A 19,910-nucleotide genomic window follows, 5' to 3' on the forward strand; every position below is an offset into this window, starting at 1 on the left:
CTTAAAATCTTGGTGAAGCTGAACCACATAAAATTTAAATTCTACAGAAAAATTATTCTGGTCTGCTACTATCTTTTCCTCCTCTCTTTACTTGGTTATCTACTTTAAGTAATCTATATTACTTAGATATAGTTATCTATATGTATATGTATTCACATATATAGTAATCTATATATGAACTCTTAAAGAAAGAGACTAAGATGTCCCTTAACTCTTAGCTCTCATTTCCCAGGAACTCGGAAGTGTCAAAATGTCTACATTCTCGGGAGGTCAACAAAAGAAAACACGGAGTATTTATTTCAGGAGTATTTATTTCCCAGGTGGCGCTAGTGGTAAAGAAACTGCCTGCCTTGCAAATGCAGGAGACATAAGAGACACAGGTTCGGTCCGAGACCCAGGAAGATCTCCTGGAAGAATACATGGCAACCCACTCCAGTGTTCCTGCCTGAAGAGCTGCATGGACAGAGGAACCTGGCAGGCTATACAGTCCATAGGGTTGCAAAGACCTGGAGCAACTGAACCTACTTAACACATACACATCCCTTTTATACAAATTAAACAACTTATTTTGGGTTCATAGAGGGGCTCTGTAGAGGTAGGACATGAAAAACCATGATTTATTAACAGATACAGTACACATTTAACTATATACACGTGACTTGGAACCTTGTTAATATGAGTACCTAAAAGGTAACACTTCTCAAAGATAAAATTTAGAGGAAAAAATTCATTTAACTTCATTTTTTTAAACAATAAACTATTTTTTTTTTTTTAAATTAAAAGGGTTTAACACAGTACCATGAATACAGAACCAATGAATACTCATCATTAGCTGCTATTAATCAGAAGGAGCACAGTTAAGTTATACACGTCTTCACAAATAATATAGGGGCTGTTAAAATATGTAATAAACTTACTTTTGTGTTTTTCTCCTTTAGAAGAGCCTGGCTGAACAATGGCACTTCCTGAAAGATGCACTTCTTGTTCACTACCTTCACCCTGATTCTTTCTTCTTCTTTTCTTTTGATTTACGTCTAGTTCTAATGCATTCTGTTCTGAATTCTGTTCAGATAAAGTCAGAGACTGCAGTTCTTCTTCAACTGTCTGAGCATCCTTTTGCGACCTTCCTGGGTTTGAAATTTTAGGGCTCACAGACTCATCTCGATCATCATTGGCAACTTTTTTCACTGAAAGTAAGAGAAATTGTTATAACTACAAAAACAACCTATAGAAAAATGCTTAAAGGTGGAGAAGATAAATACTTAAGGATGTCTTAGCAAAAATTTAAAGACAACTTAAACTGTGCAATAGAGAATGACTAAGTAAGTTATAATACATTTAAGCTATAGAAATCTAGGCAGTAAATAATGAGGTAGCTTTTATGCAGTAAAGTATAAGATTTCAAAAATTATTGTTGCATTTAAAAAATCAAGTTGCAGAACAATATACACAGTGTCATCTCATTTTTATTTTAAGGAAAACAATTACATATATTCCAAGACACAAACATATATAGGCAAATTATAGAAAAGAGTTACTATACTAACTAAAAGGCTTCTCTTGTGGCTCAGATGGTTAAGAATCTTCCTGCAATGCAGGAGACCTGGGTTCCATGCCTGGGTCAGGAAGATCCCCTGGAGAAGGGAATGACAATCCACTCCAGTATTCCTGCCTGGAGAATCCCGTGAACAGAGGAGTCTGAGGGCTACAGTCTATGTGGTCACAAAGAGTCGGACACAACTGAGCGTTTTCCACCTTCTTACTAACTCATAATTTACTAATAATTATCCCTAAGAAAGCTGAAGAATTTGACTTGAGGGCAAGGTAGGAGACAGAGTTCAAGAATTTCATTTTCTGTATTCGTTTTTCAACGAACAACCTTATTAGCAAAGATTTTTAAACAGTTTCTAGTGCTTTTCTTTGAAGATATATTAATAGTTAACTATATGAAAAAGGTAAAATAATGGGGACCTCCCTGGTGGTCCAGTGGCGAAGACTTCATGCTCACAATGCAGGGGGCCGAGGTTTGATCCATGATTAGGGAACTAGATCGCACATGCTGCAACTAAAGATCTAAGGAGATCTGAGTGCCACAACTAAAACCCAGCACAGCCAAAAAAATAAATGAATACTTTTTAAAAAAGATAAAATAATAAATTACATTTAAAAAAACAAAAAATAAAATTCAATGTCATTTGTGAAAGTGAAAGTCGCTCAGTCATCTCCGACTCTTTGCAACCCCACGGACTATACGGTTCGTGGAATTCTCCAGGCCAAATACTGGAGTGGGTTCAGTTCAGCTCAGTCATGTCCAACTCTGCAACCCCATGGACTGCAACACGCCAGGCCTCCCTGTCCATCACCAACTCCCAGAGTTTACTCAAACTCATGTCCATTAAGTCAGTGATGCCATCCAACCACCTCATCCTCCGTCGTCCCCTTCTCCTCCCGCCCTCAATCTTTCCCAGCATCAGGGTCTTTTCAAATGAGTCAGTTCTTAGCATCAGGTGCCCAAAGTATCGAAGTTTCAGTTTCAGCATCAGTCCTTACAATGAATATTCAGGACTGATTTCCTTTAGGATGGACTGGTTGGATCGTCTTGCACTGGAATGGGTAGCTTGTCCTTTCTCCAGGGGATCTTTCCAACCCAGGGACTGAACCCAGGTCTCCTGCACTGCAGGCAGATTCTTTAATCTGAGCCACCAGGAAAGCACCTTTGTTCCCCAACCTGTGATCAAAGTCATGCTCCCTGCGTTGGAAGGGTAGAGTCTTAAGCACTGGGCCCCCTCACATATCTCATTCCCACGTGATGCTGGGAAATCAAGCACATCCGTGTGGCACGTGGACGCTTGCCCGTTTCCCCAGACTGTGACCTCTGCGTCTCCCCTCTGCCAGTTTTGCTCTGCATTCTTCCACTGTAATGAATCACAGCTATTTGTACAACATATGCTGAATCCCGTGAGTCTCAGCAAATAATTGAATCTGGGGGTCCTCTTGGGGTCCCCCATCACAGACTCACACAGTCCTGGGTTGAGTTCTGCTGCTGTCACTACTAACACGTTAATACATTAAGAAAAAATAACAGGATCTCTGAGGTTATTTCTGGGTTATTAAAACAAAAGGAAAGGGGCTGGGATGTACAGCTAACACATAAGGTTCCCTATAGTTCAAAGATCCTTTAAATTATAAGATTATAGCTAAACATTGTCCTCAGATCAAAATTCAAATAGTTAAGAAAATATAAGCCTAAAAATAGAAATACCCACATATAAAAAATTTCCTACCTGGTATAAGTCAACATTAACCCTCAGAAATAAGCTGTGCTCAAACAATACAATTTAGTCACAAGCTCAAAGAATTAGAGTTCCACTTTTGAGCCAGATCTGATTTACCCAAAAAAATAATAAGTAAGCAAACATGACACCTCAAAATTCTGATGCTCCTGTATTACCTATAACTATGCCACAGATACAAGAAAGATGTCAAACAGCCCAGTTACACCAATTATAAAATTATAAAGGGAGCTGCTGTTTGTGGCCAGTTAACTAGAAGACTGAGGAAAACCAATTCCCTCCAATCAGATGACTCAATGATCTCGACTACCTGAACTATGTATGAATGCCCTAAGACTTCAGGGACAATACAGTAAGTCTGTTCTTACTAAGTAAAATAACTCTTTTCAATAAATACCTTTTACATTTTTCCGTGATTTAGAGGACGACTTCTCCTTTGAACTCTGATTTTTAACAGATTTTTGTTTTCTTTTCTCTTCTTCGGCAAGAACTTTCTGAAGCAAATGAGCAAAAAAATCGAAGTCAAAAGGGCGCTTTTCCTCTGTTTAAAAAAAAAAAAAGAACCTTCAAGTTTTTATTTAAAATAAAAAAGGAAAAGAACTTCTAAGTTTTAATTTTTCTTAAGTATCATAACATCAAAAGCAAATGAGCTTATCAGCAAGGGAACAAACAACTTTAATCACTATAGTACAGTCACATAACAGAATCCCACTGAACAATAAAATAAGACGTTCTAGAACAAGAGAAACTAACCTATGATGATTCAAATGAAAAACGTGGTTGCCTGGGTTGGGATTTGGAGTGGAGACTGACTAGAGAGGGGAAAGAGGGGTCTTTCTGGAGTGATGAAAATGTTTCATGGCCTGTTTATAGAGTGGTGGTTACACAGGTGAATTATTTATCAAAAGTCAAACTAAAGATTGCACTGTGCATAATTATAAATATACTTTTTAAAAACACTGGAATGACCAAGAAGTTCTCAAAGCCTATCCACCCACTTCATGTCCTCACTTTATTACAATGTTTCACTATTAACTCTACTCTTTCAAATATCCGCAGAGGAGGAGGTAAATGAACATTAATCAGGACCATTCCACTAAATACCCATTAACAGTAAAACAATTTCTACTATAAAGCACCAAACAGTGAATTTTAAAGGTTTTAGAACAGTCTAACAATGACTCCACACCCCAAAAAGACTGTTCATAGATGTATGGATTCTTTTCTGATTAAATATAATGAAAAGTTTCAAGACCACTTCTCTAAAATGGAGAGAGTTAAGGACTACAACATTCCAGGAGCCATTCCTGGAAATGGTTTTCCTGAGGACTCAATACCACATTGATAAGGTGCAGTGTCCACTCGTCTACCTTTGTGTCTATACTCAGAAAATAAACATACAAGCTACACAATCTAAGTACCTCGCTTTAGAATTTTTTTCTAAGATTAGCACTACAGCAAATGAACATAGAACACATTAATCATGAAATGTTGGTAATTATCTTCCAAAGAAAGAATATAGGAACTACTTCAAACAGTACCTTTAATTCTGTTTTTCTTTACAGATCCCTTGATGTATTTCTCTGGACTTAAACAGAAACTAACAGCCTCATTTTAATGAGGTTATTAGTTAAAACCTGAAAGGCATACATCATTTCTTCAAATCAGGTCTAACTTCAAATATCACACCTTTAGACAGACCTTCCCTGAATATCCAAACTCCCTCTTTTTTGATTCTTAGCAATTAATCACTATCTGAAATTATCCTGCTTACCAATTATATTCCTCCCCCACCCACTTAGACTTAAGGCTTTAAAAGCAGGATTCTCATCTTCCCTGTTCACCATGATATTCTCAGTGCCTAGCACAGGGCAGGTGGTCTGCATTACTGACTGAATAATGGACTTACCATTGTAAGGAATCATTTAATAGTGTCATCCAGAAACAAGGATGACATCCTCAATACAGTTCCTCCAGAATAAACAGCATTTAGAAGTGGTTTCCTCGGTCCCTCTAATTTCTTGGGACTCAGAAACCTGCTTAATCACTTCTTGATGTTTTAGTTACTCCCTTGCCTACAAACTTATATCAACTGCCAGACCTGAACTGCTAAAGAGAAAAATTTCCAGTGCTCCTCTTCCTATGACAATATAGGGAGATAAAACAAACCCAAAACACACTGGAACCAAAGACAAAATACTGATCACTTGTGGGGCTCTTCCAACCATCCATTCTTTTTTTTTTTTTTTTTTTTTTTAATTTGGCTGCCCTGGGTCTTAGTTGTAGCATGTGGGATCTAGCTCCCTGACCAGGGATCAAACCTGGGCCCCCTGCACTGGGAGCTCAGAGTCTTAGCCACTGGACCACCAGGGAAGTCCCCAACCATCCATTCTTAAAGAGGCATTAATACTTACGGAATGCCTTGTCTATTCTCCATCCATTTGTTTTCTCTTCACGTTTAAATTTATTCTGTTAACAAAACAAAACAAACCCTATGGTAATTTTCTCCTGTTAAACAAGTGAAGATTATGTTAAAAAATTACATCAAAGTAAAATTCTTATAATAGCATATGATTCTCTAATAAATAAAGAATAATAAATTACTTGCTAATAGGGAAATTACTTAAACCCTTAGCTTTTAAAAAATAGAGATGAAAGATTTCTACTAAGCTCTGTGCTCCTCAAGATCAAGAACATGAATTAACAATGGAAGCTGGATTTACAGACGACAGAAAATAAAAAATAAAGTTGACTAGCACAGAAACAGATCAAACTGTGATCAATTAAGCTAACTAGTATTAACTCTTTAAAATTTAGTATACTTATATCAAAGTTAAACCTCTTACATTTATATTCTAATATGTTTTTAACAGCATGAAGGGGAGACTGTAAAGAAACAGCTGAGAAAAACCTTGAAGCTGGCTAAGTTTATCTTTAGAGCCTCCTTTATATGAAGGAACATTCCCTAATGCTTTCCTGAGCACCAAAGAGCCCCAGTCCCAATTTTACTCCAGATTACCTCCTTTAAGATGGAGATGGTTAAGGTTCAAGGCTGAATGCATCCTAAGATGTTCAGAAAGTCTGAGGGCATACACATACACAGCCTAGGGGAGGGAATGATTAGCCAGTCTCTCCCTTTACAGATCAGTGCTCTAAAAGCTTTTATTAAGAATACAAAAATCATATTATTGAAAAAAGAGAGAGAAATCACACATAATAACCTCTTCACTGACCCCTTCTTCCCTCCAAAAGAAACTACCCACTAACCTGACTAACGCAATCACTTTCCTGCATTTCCTTACTGTTCATCATCCAAGGGCACATCATTAGGCTCTATAGTTTAACCTTTCCTATATTTTCCAGTATTTTGGTCATCTGATGAGAACAGCTGACTCACTGGAAAAGTCCCTGATGCTGGGAAAGATTGAGGGCAGAAGGAGAAGAGGGCGTCAGAGGATGAGATGGCTGGATGGCATCACTGATGCAATGGACATGAACTTGGGCAAACTTTGGGAGTGGTGAGGGACAGAGAGGCCTGGTGTGTTGCAGTCCATGGGGTCGCAAAGAGTTGGACACACCTGGGCAACTGAACAACAACATTTTTTTACATGACTAACATTTTTCAATCTACAGATTATTCCTCTTTTCCATTCTTCCTAACCCTTATTACAAAGTAAAATAGAAGTTTCCAATAAGATCATCTTTCTCCCTTAAAGATCATATTATTCTTTAAACACTTCCTCAAAAGTTAACAGAAGTCATATCTACATATAACAGAAGTCACATAAAAAGTGACAGGCTACAATCACTAAATATCCTGAAGAATGCCAATAGGCTTTAGGCATTATTCAATTCTAAAACACAGCTACAACATATTTTATCTAATTGAGAATCTAGTCCAGAACAATTTAAAACTTTTAAGAATGTATTGATATTAATCATTCTTTTTTAGGCCTCGTCATGCTTGTGAGATCTTAGTTCCCCAACCAGGGATCGAACCTGGGCCCCAGCAGCGAAAGCACGGAATTCCGACCACTGGAACTCCAGGGAATTCCCTGATATTAGTCACTGAATTCATGCAGGAATCACTGTAAGCCAAATTCCATGATCATAAAATAAATCCCATAACTTCCATTTCTGGCCTTGACAAAGTAACTGGTAATGGATTTGTTGCACACATCCAACCCACCATAAATCCTTTAAAACTGAACAAAATAAACACATCAACTATTTTTAAGCACTGGACAAGACTACAATCTTGGGAGAGCAAGACCACAATTCCACAATCCCAGAAACAAGGGGAACACAAAAGATACACCAGCTTTCACCCTGACCCTCTGCCTGGGCTAAATTTCCTAACCAATGGAAGACAGAGAAAGGCCAAACAGAGCCCAGAGATTCCACTGAGCTGAGGAAGTAAAGTACCTTTGGCGGCAGGTTCTACAGAGAAGAGAGCTATTTAAAGAGGAGTCTCATGAATCTGGTAGAGGTATCCCATAGGTGGCTGGTCTACATTGGGGTTCTGTATGCCCTGAGCATAAAGTCTAGTAGAGAACAGCTACTACAGGAATGGGAACAGAAAGAAGACCCTAGAAGCCAGGTAACATAGGGAGATGACAGGGTTCATCCTACCTGAATGCAAAGACTTTGTTTAACACGCATCCACGCATCCACCTCAGACATGAGAACCACCACCAGTTAGAGACAGGGATCACACCTTAGAGCAGCCTTTCTCAGCCAGGGTTGGAGCATGAGATTAAGCCCCAGTGCCCCAAGGGATCTGCTATATCTTCTTCCCTATATATCTAGAATGGTGTAACATAACCGTTCTTGGAAAAATCAGAAAACAGTAACTCAAATTATCTTCTGTAATTCAGAAGAGAAATCTAGAGTAAGGATCAGTCTTAAGAAACCCTAAAATCAAGACTTCATAAGAATAAGGAGAGCTGACAATATAGAAATAAACACTCTGAAGGAAAAAAATAAAAACAAACATAATCCAAACACTGTGTAACACATTATCCACAATGTCCAGCCTGCAATTTAAAAAAAAAAAAAATCCACAAAAAAACATGAGAAAAGATAGGAAAAGGTGTTGCATAGTCAAGGAAATAAAGAGTCAACAGAAACAGATTTCAGATGTTGAAATTAGCTGACCAGAAAGTTAAGCATCTATTATAAATATGTTCAAGAATTCAAAGGAAAATATGGAATGAACAGATACAGAAATCTCAGCAGAGGAATGGAAACTAAGAAAAATAACCAAGCTGAAATCCCATAAATGAAACAGTCACTGAATGGACTTAACAGCAGATTGAAGACAGCAGAAGACAAGATCAGTGAACCTGTAGACATAGTAACAGAAACTAGCCAACTGAAATAAAGAAAAAAGACTGGGAAAAAAATGGACAGAGCATTAGCGATCTGTAGTACAAAGTCTTGCAAACTAACTCATATAAGTGGAGTACCAGAAATAGGGAACACAGATACAAAAGGCCAACCAGAAGTTATATTCATATTCTTGACCTAACCCCTGTTTTAGGACAAGGAATGATAGCAGAGATAAATAGGGACATTTCCTACTAATAAAAGGATCAATTCAACAGCAAGCTAAAATGTGAATGCACCCAATAAAAGAACTTCAATACACATGAAGTTCAAACCACACCAAAATCTGATCAATTTAAAAGGAGAAACACAAATCGATAACTGTGGTTAGAGGGGTCAATTCTTCTCTCAGACAATACCACACCCAACAACTGCAGAATACATGTTCATTTCAAGTGCCCACTCACTGAGATAAGAGTACGATGGGCTTTAAAATAAATCTCAACAAATTTCAGAAAGACTGAAATCTTACAGATTATGTCCTGTGACTTGCACAGTGTCAAAGAAAACAATAACAGTAAGATATTTAGACATGTCCCAATGTTGGAAATTAAACACAATTCTAAACAACTGACATGTCATGGAAGAAATCACAAGGGAAACTAGACAATATTTTTAACTGAATGACAATGAAAACAGCTTATCAATATTATAGGCTAATCTACAGCTTACATGAAACTATATAGCTTTAAATGTCTTCAATTAAAAAAAGAACAGTTTAAAATCTACATTCTAAGTTTTCATCTAAGGAAGCTAAGGAAAAAAAATAGAGAAAATTAAACCCAAAGTAAGTATAGGCATAAACCTCAAAGATATTGCAGGTTCAGTTCCAGACCACTACAATAATGTGAATATTGCAATAAAGCAAGTCATAGATTTTTGTTTGTTTCTCAGTGCACAAAATAGTTGTTTACATTATACTGAGGTAGTCTATTACGGGTGCAATAGCATTATGTCTAGAAAAACAATGTATATGCTTAATTTAAAAATCCTTTATTGTTAAAAAATACAAAAAAAAATACAAACCATCATCAAACCTTTAATTAAAAAAAAAAATTACAGTATGTGTGAAGTGCAATAAAATGAGGTATGCCTGAAAAAGGAAGGAAATGCTAGACTTAAAAAAAAAAAATGAAAACACCCAGACAATTTATAACATAGCTAAAAGTTGGTTCATTAAAAGACTTTGGAAGTCAAAAACCTTTAGCAAGACAAGGAAAAAAAAGAGAGAAAGACAAATCATCAATCAGTGAGATATATCACCATAAATCCTACAAGCATTAAAATGGTAAGTGAACAGTATAAAATTTTTATGCCTATAAATTCAACAACTTAGCATCTAAACTGACACAAAAAGAAACTGAAAATATAAATACCCCATCTGTATTAAAGAAATTGAATTTATAATGAAAACCCTTCCTCCAAAGGAAACTATAGGTCCAGATGATTTCACTGGTAAATTATATCAAACATTAAAAGGAGAAATAATACTAATCCTAAATAAAGTTTCTCAGATTCCAGGATGGGAACACTTTCCAACTTATTTTCCATGACCACCAAAATGCTGGTATCAAAACCACAAAGGCACTAAAAGCAAATTACAAAACAATACTGTCAAGAACAAAAGATACAAAAAATCCTCAAGAAAATATATTAAAAATCAGCAACATATAAAAAGAATACAGTATGACTAAATGGGATTTATCACAGCAATACAAGGTTGGTTCAAAATTTGAAACTCAATATAATTTACTAGTCCATTTTTACTTTTCTGTACTTTGCTCAAAGACTTGCTGGGACCACACTAAATTTTTGTTTTTTCACACTAAAATTTTAAGGGAAGCGTCTAAACTATTTTTAAGAGAAACAGTCTCAGTTCAGTTCAGTTGCTCAGTCATGTCCGACTCTCTGCAACCCCATGAACAGTCTAGTGACAAATTTATCATTAGTTACTCAGATCCGAGAGCTCCCCTAAACAATCAACTTCTAGCCTTCAAAAACTTTAACATTTTGTTCTCATTATATCAGAGATCAATATTTAAAAAGGAACATAAAGAATATAAAAGATCCCTCATCTTTTTTATTTTTTTTCATTTATTTTTATTAGTTGGAGGCTAATTACTTTATAATGTTGTAGTGGTTTTTGCCTAAAATGTCCCATGGAGCTCCTTGTTTTGGGGGGTGGGGGTGGGCAAGAATACCACTCCCTTCTCCAGGGATCGAACCCAGGGCTACCCGCGCTGCAGGTAGAACGCTTTACTGCCTGAGCTACCGGAGAAGCCAAGATCCCTCATCTTTTACAGAAATAGAAAGACCATTACGTTATACAATGGTTCCAGTAAATCAGTCTATGCCTGGTCTAGTTAAAAAAAAAAAAAAATCTAACTTTCCTAATGGTCCCTTTAATTAATGAAAAAGAAAGCCCATGGTTGCATAAAAATCTCACTATGAATTAGAAATGCATTATAGCAAATAGTGTGCACTCAAATGCACTCCAACCCAGGAAACTTATGAAGAGGTTTCTCAACAAAAAGAACCAAAAGACAGAGAAAGATCATTCTTTTAGGCATATTAAAGCACTAACTGATAAACATCATTGCTGTTGTTAATAGTATCACTTAAAAAAAAACAAAATATAGTATCATTGGTTCTCCTCAAAGTTAAAGTGGCCTAGGAAAGCAACAATTAGAGAACTACATAACTCAGCATGTTCTTTTCCTAGAAAATTCAAAAATACATTTTGTGTTCAAAATCTATCCTTAACCCCTAAATTCTGGTACATTTATTCCTCTTCATTATCTAACTCTACTTTTACCTCAGTTTCATTGGCTTTGTTGGTATGCCCTCAAATCCATTACAGAAGCGGAAAGATATAAATAAGAACATATAATACTGAGGTTAAAGAGACAGTACTCATTTTAGAATTGAAAAATATTATATTAATTACTTTTTGAATGATAAAGAAGGACAGATGTACCAAAAACACAGTAGTAAAAAAGGGTGGCCTGAGATTTCAACCAAAGGTTTAAAAGACAGTAATTTTTAATCTCTTTTCAATCAACAAATGTAATGGGTTTACTTTACCTTAATTTCTATTCTTGCTCTGTGAGGAAAAAGCTGTCCAATCATAGAAAAGTCAGTTCCTACCATGCTGATGGCTAAAAAAAACATATCTGTCTCTGTAAAAATAAAACATTTAGAAAGACTGAGAATTAATCTTATAAATATTTCAGAGGAAAAAAATCTTACCTAAGTATATAAAAGCGTTAAGTCGCTCAGTCGTGTCCAACTTTTTGCAATCCCATGGACTGTAGCCCACCAACCTCTGCTGTCCATGGGATTTCCCAGGCAAGAATACTGGAGTGGGTTGCAATTTCCTTCTCCAGGGGATCCTGCCGACCCAGGGATCAAACCTGGGTCTCCTGCATTACAGGTAGATTCTTTACCATCTGAGCCACCAGGGAAGCCCTACGTACGTATATATTTTGAGGCAAAAGTAAATTTGACAATACTGAAGTTTTTATTAAAGTCCATCAAATCTTTAATCACAGAAATATACCTAAGAACACATACACAGACATAGTTCAATTTTACTGCAAGGAGCCTCATGGACCTAAGAACACCTCCTTTAAACTTTTATATAAAAATATGGCTTAAAAAATTTGCATGTGCATACTAAAGTAGCTGGAATTTTTAAAAAGACATTCTGCCTATCTGGTCTCAAGTGCCTTGAAGAAAACTTTCAGTCAGAACCAGTATATTGAAAAAAAAGAAAAGAACCAGTATATTGCTGCTATGTAAGCAACTGAGATGTGCTAAGTAGTACATGAAAGGAAAGTAGCTAGAAAAATAGTCAGGAACAGAACTAGCCTCAAGAGAACAGGGCTGGGGAAGTCAGAAATTCATTCTGTATTACTCTGTTGTGTCTGAATTTTGTCCCAAAACAAACTGTACTATTTTTATAATAAAAAGTAAGTAAAACAAACAACAGCATGCAGTAGGTAATATATACTTTCTTTTTTTACATGTACATGTACTTTTTATCATTAAAGACTGCATTATACGACAGTGAGGTAGAATACTATCATGAGCATTAAAAATACTGGTTATTTTTCATTAAAATTATATTTGTTGCACAAGGATTTGACAATGAAGAATATTCCAGCTGAAATGATCATAAGGCTAACCCCTAAAAAGATGTCTAAGATAAAGTCAGAGACATAGTTCCATGGCAGGAGATAGGGAAAGGTGCCAATAAAATTAGCTAGAGAGAAAAACTAGCTGGTTTGCATTTTACTTTTTTTTTACTCAGGGGATACCTGGTATAACACAGAAATCAAGGAACAAATTCACTTCATTTCCAATAAATAATCTACATAATTTAAAATGAAAATCAGTTACCTTTATTTGACCATGGTTTAGAGTAGTAGCTTTTCCTAAAGCTGGAATATGTAGTTGTAGAACCACGCTCAAATATGGGGTCATTTTCCTCAACCACACAGGGACCTTTTGTCCTTAAAACTTCTACAGTTAAACTGAAAGAAACATATTTTTTTTAATAAATCCACACTAAACACGTAAGGAAAACAGTAAATGAGATTTAATAGTTATATTCTGAAATTTACCATGGCAAAAACCACATCAAAAGTATAATACACAAAACAAAAAAGTAATATACATCTGAAGCATGCATATTTTCCAAGAATCTGCCAATATTCACTTCAAATGTGATTGCTAGGGAGTAAAAATTAAAGCCAACTTGTTTTCAAAATCCTTAATAGCAATATAAAATCTGCAAAATATCTTTGGGCCACCTAAATAACTGTTTTTTACTGACTTCTGCATGTCTCCTACATTTAACATATCTTATCATGCAATACCCAATGGGGGTTATTGAGAAATATAAGCATTTTATATTTATATTTTATATTCCTGCACACAAAGCAGTTAAGTAGGCTTTTAACAATAAGCAATAAAATCATCATCACAAAATAGTGGAAAACAACATGCATAAACAATTATTATTAACAGCATTATATTTTCATTTATCATAGAAGTTATATCGTGTAAAACAATTTATTATTAATTAAACTGTAAGGAGACTTTCCATCCCTCTTCTTTTTTTTTTTTTTTTTTACTAGTTTATCTTCTTTTTTTAAGAAACACACATTGGAAAGACAAGTAAGTTTCACACTGCCAGATTTGAGAAATTTAATGTTATAACTAAGAAATTAAGCCAGAAAGTTAATTAAAAACCATAAAATATGCTTCACTGAATTTTCAACAGTTAACACCACACACCAGAATATTGTAATAGTTAATAAATATTGACATCAAGGCTGAATTAATCTTTGAAATGTATGCTTAGTTGCGGACAGCATGTGATTAGTTCAATAGCTCATTTCAGCTACCAGTAAAATTAGTAAAACAATGGTAGTAGGTTAGTCCGTGGCAGGTCAGCAGTACCATCTTCTCATATAAAGGACACAATTATAAAAAATTGCTAAAAATTATAAATGAATCTAACCCACCCTTCTATTTATAACATTATGCAATTATAAACATCAGTCAACGTGACAGTAAGAAATATGGAAATTCAATCTCACTCGTTAGACAAAACTCATCTGTTCTCAAAACCACAATCTCTCTCTTAACTTACCTTTCTTCATCCAAAATAATAGAACCATCTTCTGCCACTTTTACTCGAGGAACCAGCAAGGGCCCATCATCCAACTCTTCTTCTATTTCTTCGTTATCTTCACCATCAGGAGTAGTCTTGCCTTCTTGCCTACCAAATGTCAAGGTAGGTTAGTTCATACAGCCATCAGAAACATCCCCTGAATACTATGAACTTCTAAAACAAACTACTGCACCTTGAACCTTCTGTTAATAGATATTTTCCACTTTTGCTATAACCTAATTGAAAATACTATGCGTTACTGAGACCATGGCTATAAGAGTTCCTCAAATTTTATCTAGTAGCATTTCATAGGAGTCTTTATTCTCTTTGAAAAGAGAAATAAATGCTCATCTATTCTATCTCAATAGAGCACTGGAGTAAACCATACAGATATTATAAAATTAACAAAAAATAACCCATACAGAATTAATTTTCAGATCATTTTATTACCTCTTCAGAACAATCCTTGGGGGTTAGATTTTTCACATCCATTTGATGCTTGGAGAAGATAAATTACTGTTGGTCTACACTACACAACAATAAGAGAAGACCAAGAAGCCAAACACAGTTTTCCAAATAATGGTTCCAAATTCCATATACTTTCCATTCGATTAGATTATCACTTTCAGGTCTTACTGAAAGAAGCATAACCTATAAATCTGTAAAAACAAAACCTATTTCTGGACTTTCCTACAGTGGATAAGAATCCACCTGCCAATGCAAGGGACATGAGTTCAATCTCTAGTCCAGAGCAGCCAAGCCTATGAGCCCCAACCACTAAGTCTGCATGCTGCAACTAGTGAAGCCTACACGCCTAGCCTGTGCTCCACAAGAGAAGTTACCACAAAGAGAAAGCCCACACACTGCACCAAACAGTAGCCCCTGTTCACTGCAACTAGAGAAAGCCCAAGGAAAAACACAGACCCAGGGAAGCCAAAATAATTAATCAAAAAAAAAAAAAAAACAATGCAGATTCTAAGAAAATGATCAGTCATTACAGGGAATTCCCTGGAGGTCCAGTGGTTAGGACTCGGCACATTCACTGCCGTGGCCTGGGTTCAATCCCTGGTCACAGAACTAAGATCCCACAAGCTGTCTGGTATGATCCAAAAAAAAACCAAAAAGTAATCATTCCTTAAGAATTGTTACTTGAAATAATAACCAGAAAATCCCAATGTTTCTGCTATGTTTCCACAATTACAACTCTACAATAACTTCCAGTGTCCTGGAGGGACTTCTTTATTTTTGGGCCGTGCTGTGTGGCACATGGGATCTTAGTTCCTTGACGAGGGATTGAACCCACACCCCTTGCAGTGGAAGCACAGGGTCTTACCCACTGGACCACCAGGCAAGTCCCTTTTGCAGACATTTCTCAGGAATAAACTAATATATATGACAGTGAAAGCTTGTATGCAAAAAGGGACTCTGTAGTCGTGTCAAAACTATACCTATTGAAGGACAGTATATACAGAATGCTAAGGGAAAAAAATGGAAAGAGAGAAAAAGAAAAGGCAAAAGGTGAAAATGGGAAACAAAGAAAAGAAAAGGAAATAGAAAAAAACAGGTTTGCTTGGAGAGACATAGACTAGACTAGAAAGACACATTTAAAGTGTGGTAACATTTGTTGCCTTCAGGAAGAAGGATTAGGTGGCCAAAAACAAAGTTAGAAAGTTTTTCTCAGTACTTTAGTTCCTCTTGAATTTTGTACCATATGAATATCATTATTCTAAAAGAAAATCCTTTTTAATTCTAAAAACTTTAAAATCATAACACTATTTATCTATGTAACACACAAATTACATACATAATGTGAGGCTTTCGTATTGATTTAAATCAAGCAGCTTTTATTCTTGTTATGAGTCTAAAAATTCCTATCATGTGTAACTTAACTAAAATAGGAAGCATCATTTGATTTCATTTTTTAAAAACTTTACCCATAACAGAATATATTCAAAACAGACGAGATGCTTACTCTCTTGTTCGGACTGGTGCCGATGATTTTTCAGTTTTCTTTTCCTGCTCCAGTGAAGAACTATCAAACACAAATAAAAACATACCTTTTAATAAATAAGTAATTTACAGTTTGTCAATTCTATCTGAGGCAAGAAGCAAATAATTTTAACTTGCAATTTTTTTTTGATATACCATAACACTACCACTAATGATGGTGTGGTCCTACACTCAATTTTTCACTCAGAAACTTCTGTTATCAATATAATAATTTGTTAGGCCTTAAGAAGGGAACACTCTTCCTTCAATTCCTCAGCAAGAGCATGAAGGAACCTATGTGGCTTGTTTCCAACGCCTAGATGTCAAACAACTCAAAATCTCAGTTTCTGGCCCTTCCCTCAAGTAGGCCAAAGACCTGCTGAATGTGAAACAGGCTACACTGAAAATATGCCACTACCCCTACATTCACCTTCCACACCATCAACAACACAACAATGAGGGGATTCATTATAATCTCTCTGCCTCTCCAGACTAACTCTGATCAAAGAAGTTTTGTTCTGGTAGGATTGGTTAATCAAATGTTGCTATATTTAATTAGGAGGTAGGGTATGAAAGTTAGATCACCCCTTTAGACCACATTATAGTACGTAAGAAATATAAAGGGCAATCCAGATTAGAGAAAAGCTGTTTAGTTGGTTTTTACTACAACTTGGTAATGTAACAAAGGAAATTTATTTTTAATCTCAGAGGTAAAGGTCATCATTTACCATCCCAAGAAAATAGTTACCTGAAATAACACTAATTTTTGTTAAAGAATTCTTATCCAAATGGACATCACATGTGCTAAACATTTCATCAACATGTTTTTGGAAAACATGAACTCTAAAAGTGATACTTAGATCACTAAAAGTGATCACTTAAATCACTATCATACTCAAAGAAAGTAAAATAAAAATAAAGATTACTTACGTCATTGGATTGCTTTCTGGCAGATAATATATGAAGTCTCTCATAGTCATTTTGGAACGATCCGGTGGCTTCTGAGTTTCATTTACGGCATACTTGGTTTTCCATTGCTTCTAGATACACAAACACACAGAGATGCACTGTTATTTGACAAATATAGAAGAGCTTTAGGGGAATTCCCTGGCAGTTCAGTGGTTAAGACTCCGTGCTTCCACTGCAGGAGACACGGTTCAATTCCTGGTGGGGGCCAAAAAAAAATACATAAATTTTTAAAAATTTTAAAGAGATTTTTAGATGTATATATTTAAGTATAAGCCCATTACTACATTCATTGCAAGTGTATTATTGAGTGTATTATTCCCATAATAATAATGCCTAATTTTAGAAAAATTTTATAAACTGATTAAAAAATTGTAGCATGAAAAAACCGCTCTGAGCTTATTTCCTCCTATATAAATAGTGACGGCCACTTCACACAGTTGAGATATTTAAATGAGATAAACATAAAGCACAAGGAAGGACTTCCCTGGAGGGCCAGTGGTTAGGACTCCAGGTTTCACTGCCAAGAGCAAGGGTTCAAGCCTTTGAACAGGGAGGGAATTAAGGAACAGGGAACTAAGATCCTGCAAGCCTCAAGGCACAGCCGAAAAAAAGCACCAAGATAAGCGCCTTCCTCTTAGTTAAAAAAACGGAGGCACTCTACAAACCAATAATAAAAGCTGACCTTTCTCGGGCTTACTAATTGGTACGCACTAGTCTTAAATGTGTTTTACCCATATTAACTCATTTAGTCTACACAACCTTCCAATGAGATGGATACTATTACCAGTCTATTTTACAAGTGAGAAAACAAACATGGAAGATTACTTAAATTGTTCAACATCACATATTAATAGTAAGGGAGGACTCTCAAATTTAGCCCTTAAGTATCAAACTCTAGAGGTAACATGTTTCACTACTCTGTTACATTGCCCTCTCAGAAAAAGAATGCAGACTCTATTATACCTAGACACACTTATTTCCCCCATTCATAATTTCCCATATTGTCAGTTTAGAAAATATTACCAATTCATTTTGCTCAACTACACTTGTCATAATTCAAATGAATGTAACTCACGTCAACTGGACATCCTTGAGAAAAATCTCACTGAAGGATCAGTTTATAAATACACTTGTTTGTGAATGTGTATATGTGTGTGTGCACATGCAAAACTTCTCTCTGTGGCCTCCAGCAAAAACAATGAAAGATATAATAAAATACAGAAAAATTAATATAGGGGCAAAAATAGCTTATAACTCCATTCTGCTTCTCAATCACTCCAATCTGCTTCTCAGTCTGCTTCTCTTAACAAAGAGAGATACTCTTTTAATATGAAGGATCTTATTTGGTTTTGTTTCCCACATGAATATGCTATAGATGCTTTGGGACTTCCCTGGTGATCCAGCAGCTAAGACTCTGCTCCCAAGGAAGAGGGCCTGGGGTCCCATCCCTGGTCAGGAAACTAGATCCCACATGCTACAACTCAGAGTCCACATGCCACAACTAAAGATCCCGTAAGTTGCAACAAAGATCAAACCAAGGTTCACTGCAGCCAAATAAAAAAAATTTTTAAATGTTACAGATGCTTATTTTTCCTCCAAATGACAGTAAACTAACATAAAACCAGAAATCTAGCAGGCAACAGTCACAATTCTGATTTTTCTACCATACCTTCTCTTTCCTCAATTCTTCTTTTAACATTTCTCTCAGTTTCTGGGCTTTGTATATTCGGTATCTGTCTGAACATGGCTGTTTCTCTTTTGCTGGAACAGGGCTTGGCTGTGGAGCTTCTTGATTAACTGTAGATAAAGGATGAGGTTCTGAAGGAACACTGACGTTAGGTTTAACCAGACTAGAAGTACTTGGTATTCGCTTTCTTCTCTGTGAAACAGTAGAGGAAGGCTTACTGGATTCTTCAACATCCTTCCCATCATCAGTCTTTTCAACACTGTTGATTATTTTTAAAAAGAAAAAAAATGGCATTATGGATCTTTTTTGAAACATTCTAGTCTTAAAAACTAGTCTGACAAAAAAAAAAAAAAAATAGTCTGACAAAAATCCAAAACAGCAAAGCCTTTTGGATTATTAAAATCATAATCAATTATTAAAAATCAATGACTTAAACAGAGGTTGCAATAAGAAGAACATACAATCTATGGGCTCTTACAATCAGCAAAGACCCGCCCAAAAAATAGGAAATATATGATAAAAACAAAGCATATTTCCAAAATGTCAAGTGTAAGAAAGCTGTATTCTTGAACTTAAACAGATCAAGACTACAGAATGAGTAATTCTGTAAATTATCAATAATCATGCGTCACATGTACTTAACATTATCTCTGTGAACTCTATTAATTTAACAGGTGAAGCCCAGGAACACTGCCAACTGCAGCTGGTCTCAACACTACAGTAACTGCTATTTGTATTCCACTGTTGGGAGAAATTCTTAAACAAATTCATGTTAAAAAACTTGCAAATTACTAAGCATCAGCTGAGATCAACAGAAGAAGTCAAACCAAAAAAAGGAATAAGAAAGAAATTGTCACTTTCCTGTTACAGTATGAAAGAAATTTATACCATCTCACTGTTATTT

At 35.7% G+C, this 19,910-nt stretch overlaps 1 protein-coding gene across 2 annotated transcripts in view; it reads right to left on the minus strand.

Moving 5' to 3' along the window:
• BDP1 (B double prime 1, subunit of RNA polymerase III transcription initiation factor IIIB) overlaps positions 1–19,910 on the minus strand; it is an 80,513-nt gene that overhangs the window by 59,342 nt on the left and 1,261 nt on the right. For both annotated transcript variants that reach the window (XM_061129592.1, XM_061129591.1), the window contains exons 2-10: positions 18,989–19,265; positions 17,281–17,390; positions 16,334–16,393; positions 14,341–14,469; positions 13,083–13,216; positions 11,766–11,860; positions 5,708–5,762; positions 3,691–3,834; positions 918–1,187 (exon numbers count right to left, since the gene is read on the minus strand). In XM_061129592.1, coding sequence (XP_060985575.1) covers positions 918–1,187; positions 3,691–3,834; positions 5,708–5,762; positions 11,766–11,860; positions 13,083–13,216; positions 14,341–14,469; positions 16,334–16,393; positions 17,281–17,390; positions 18,989–19,265 — 1,274 coding nt within the window. The remainder of the gene's footprint in view (positions 1–917; positions 1,188–3,690; positions 3,835–5,707; positions 5,763–11,765; positions 11,861–13,082; positions 13,217–14,340; positions 14,470–16,333; positions 16,394–17,280; positions 17,391–18,988; positions 19,266–19,910) is intronic.

The sequence above is a fragment of the Dama dama genome, chromosome 25, assembly GCF_033118175.1.
Source record: "Dama dama isolate Ldn47 chromosome 25, ASM3311817v1, whole genome shotgun sequence".
Classification (NCBI taxonomy): Eukaryota; Metazoa; Chordata; class Mammalia; order Artiodactyla; family Cervidae; genus Dama; species Dama dama.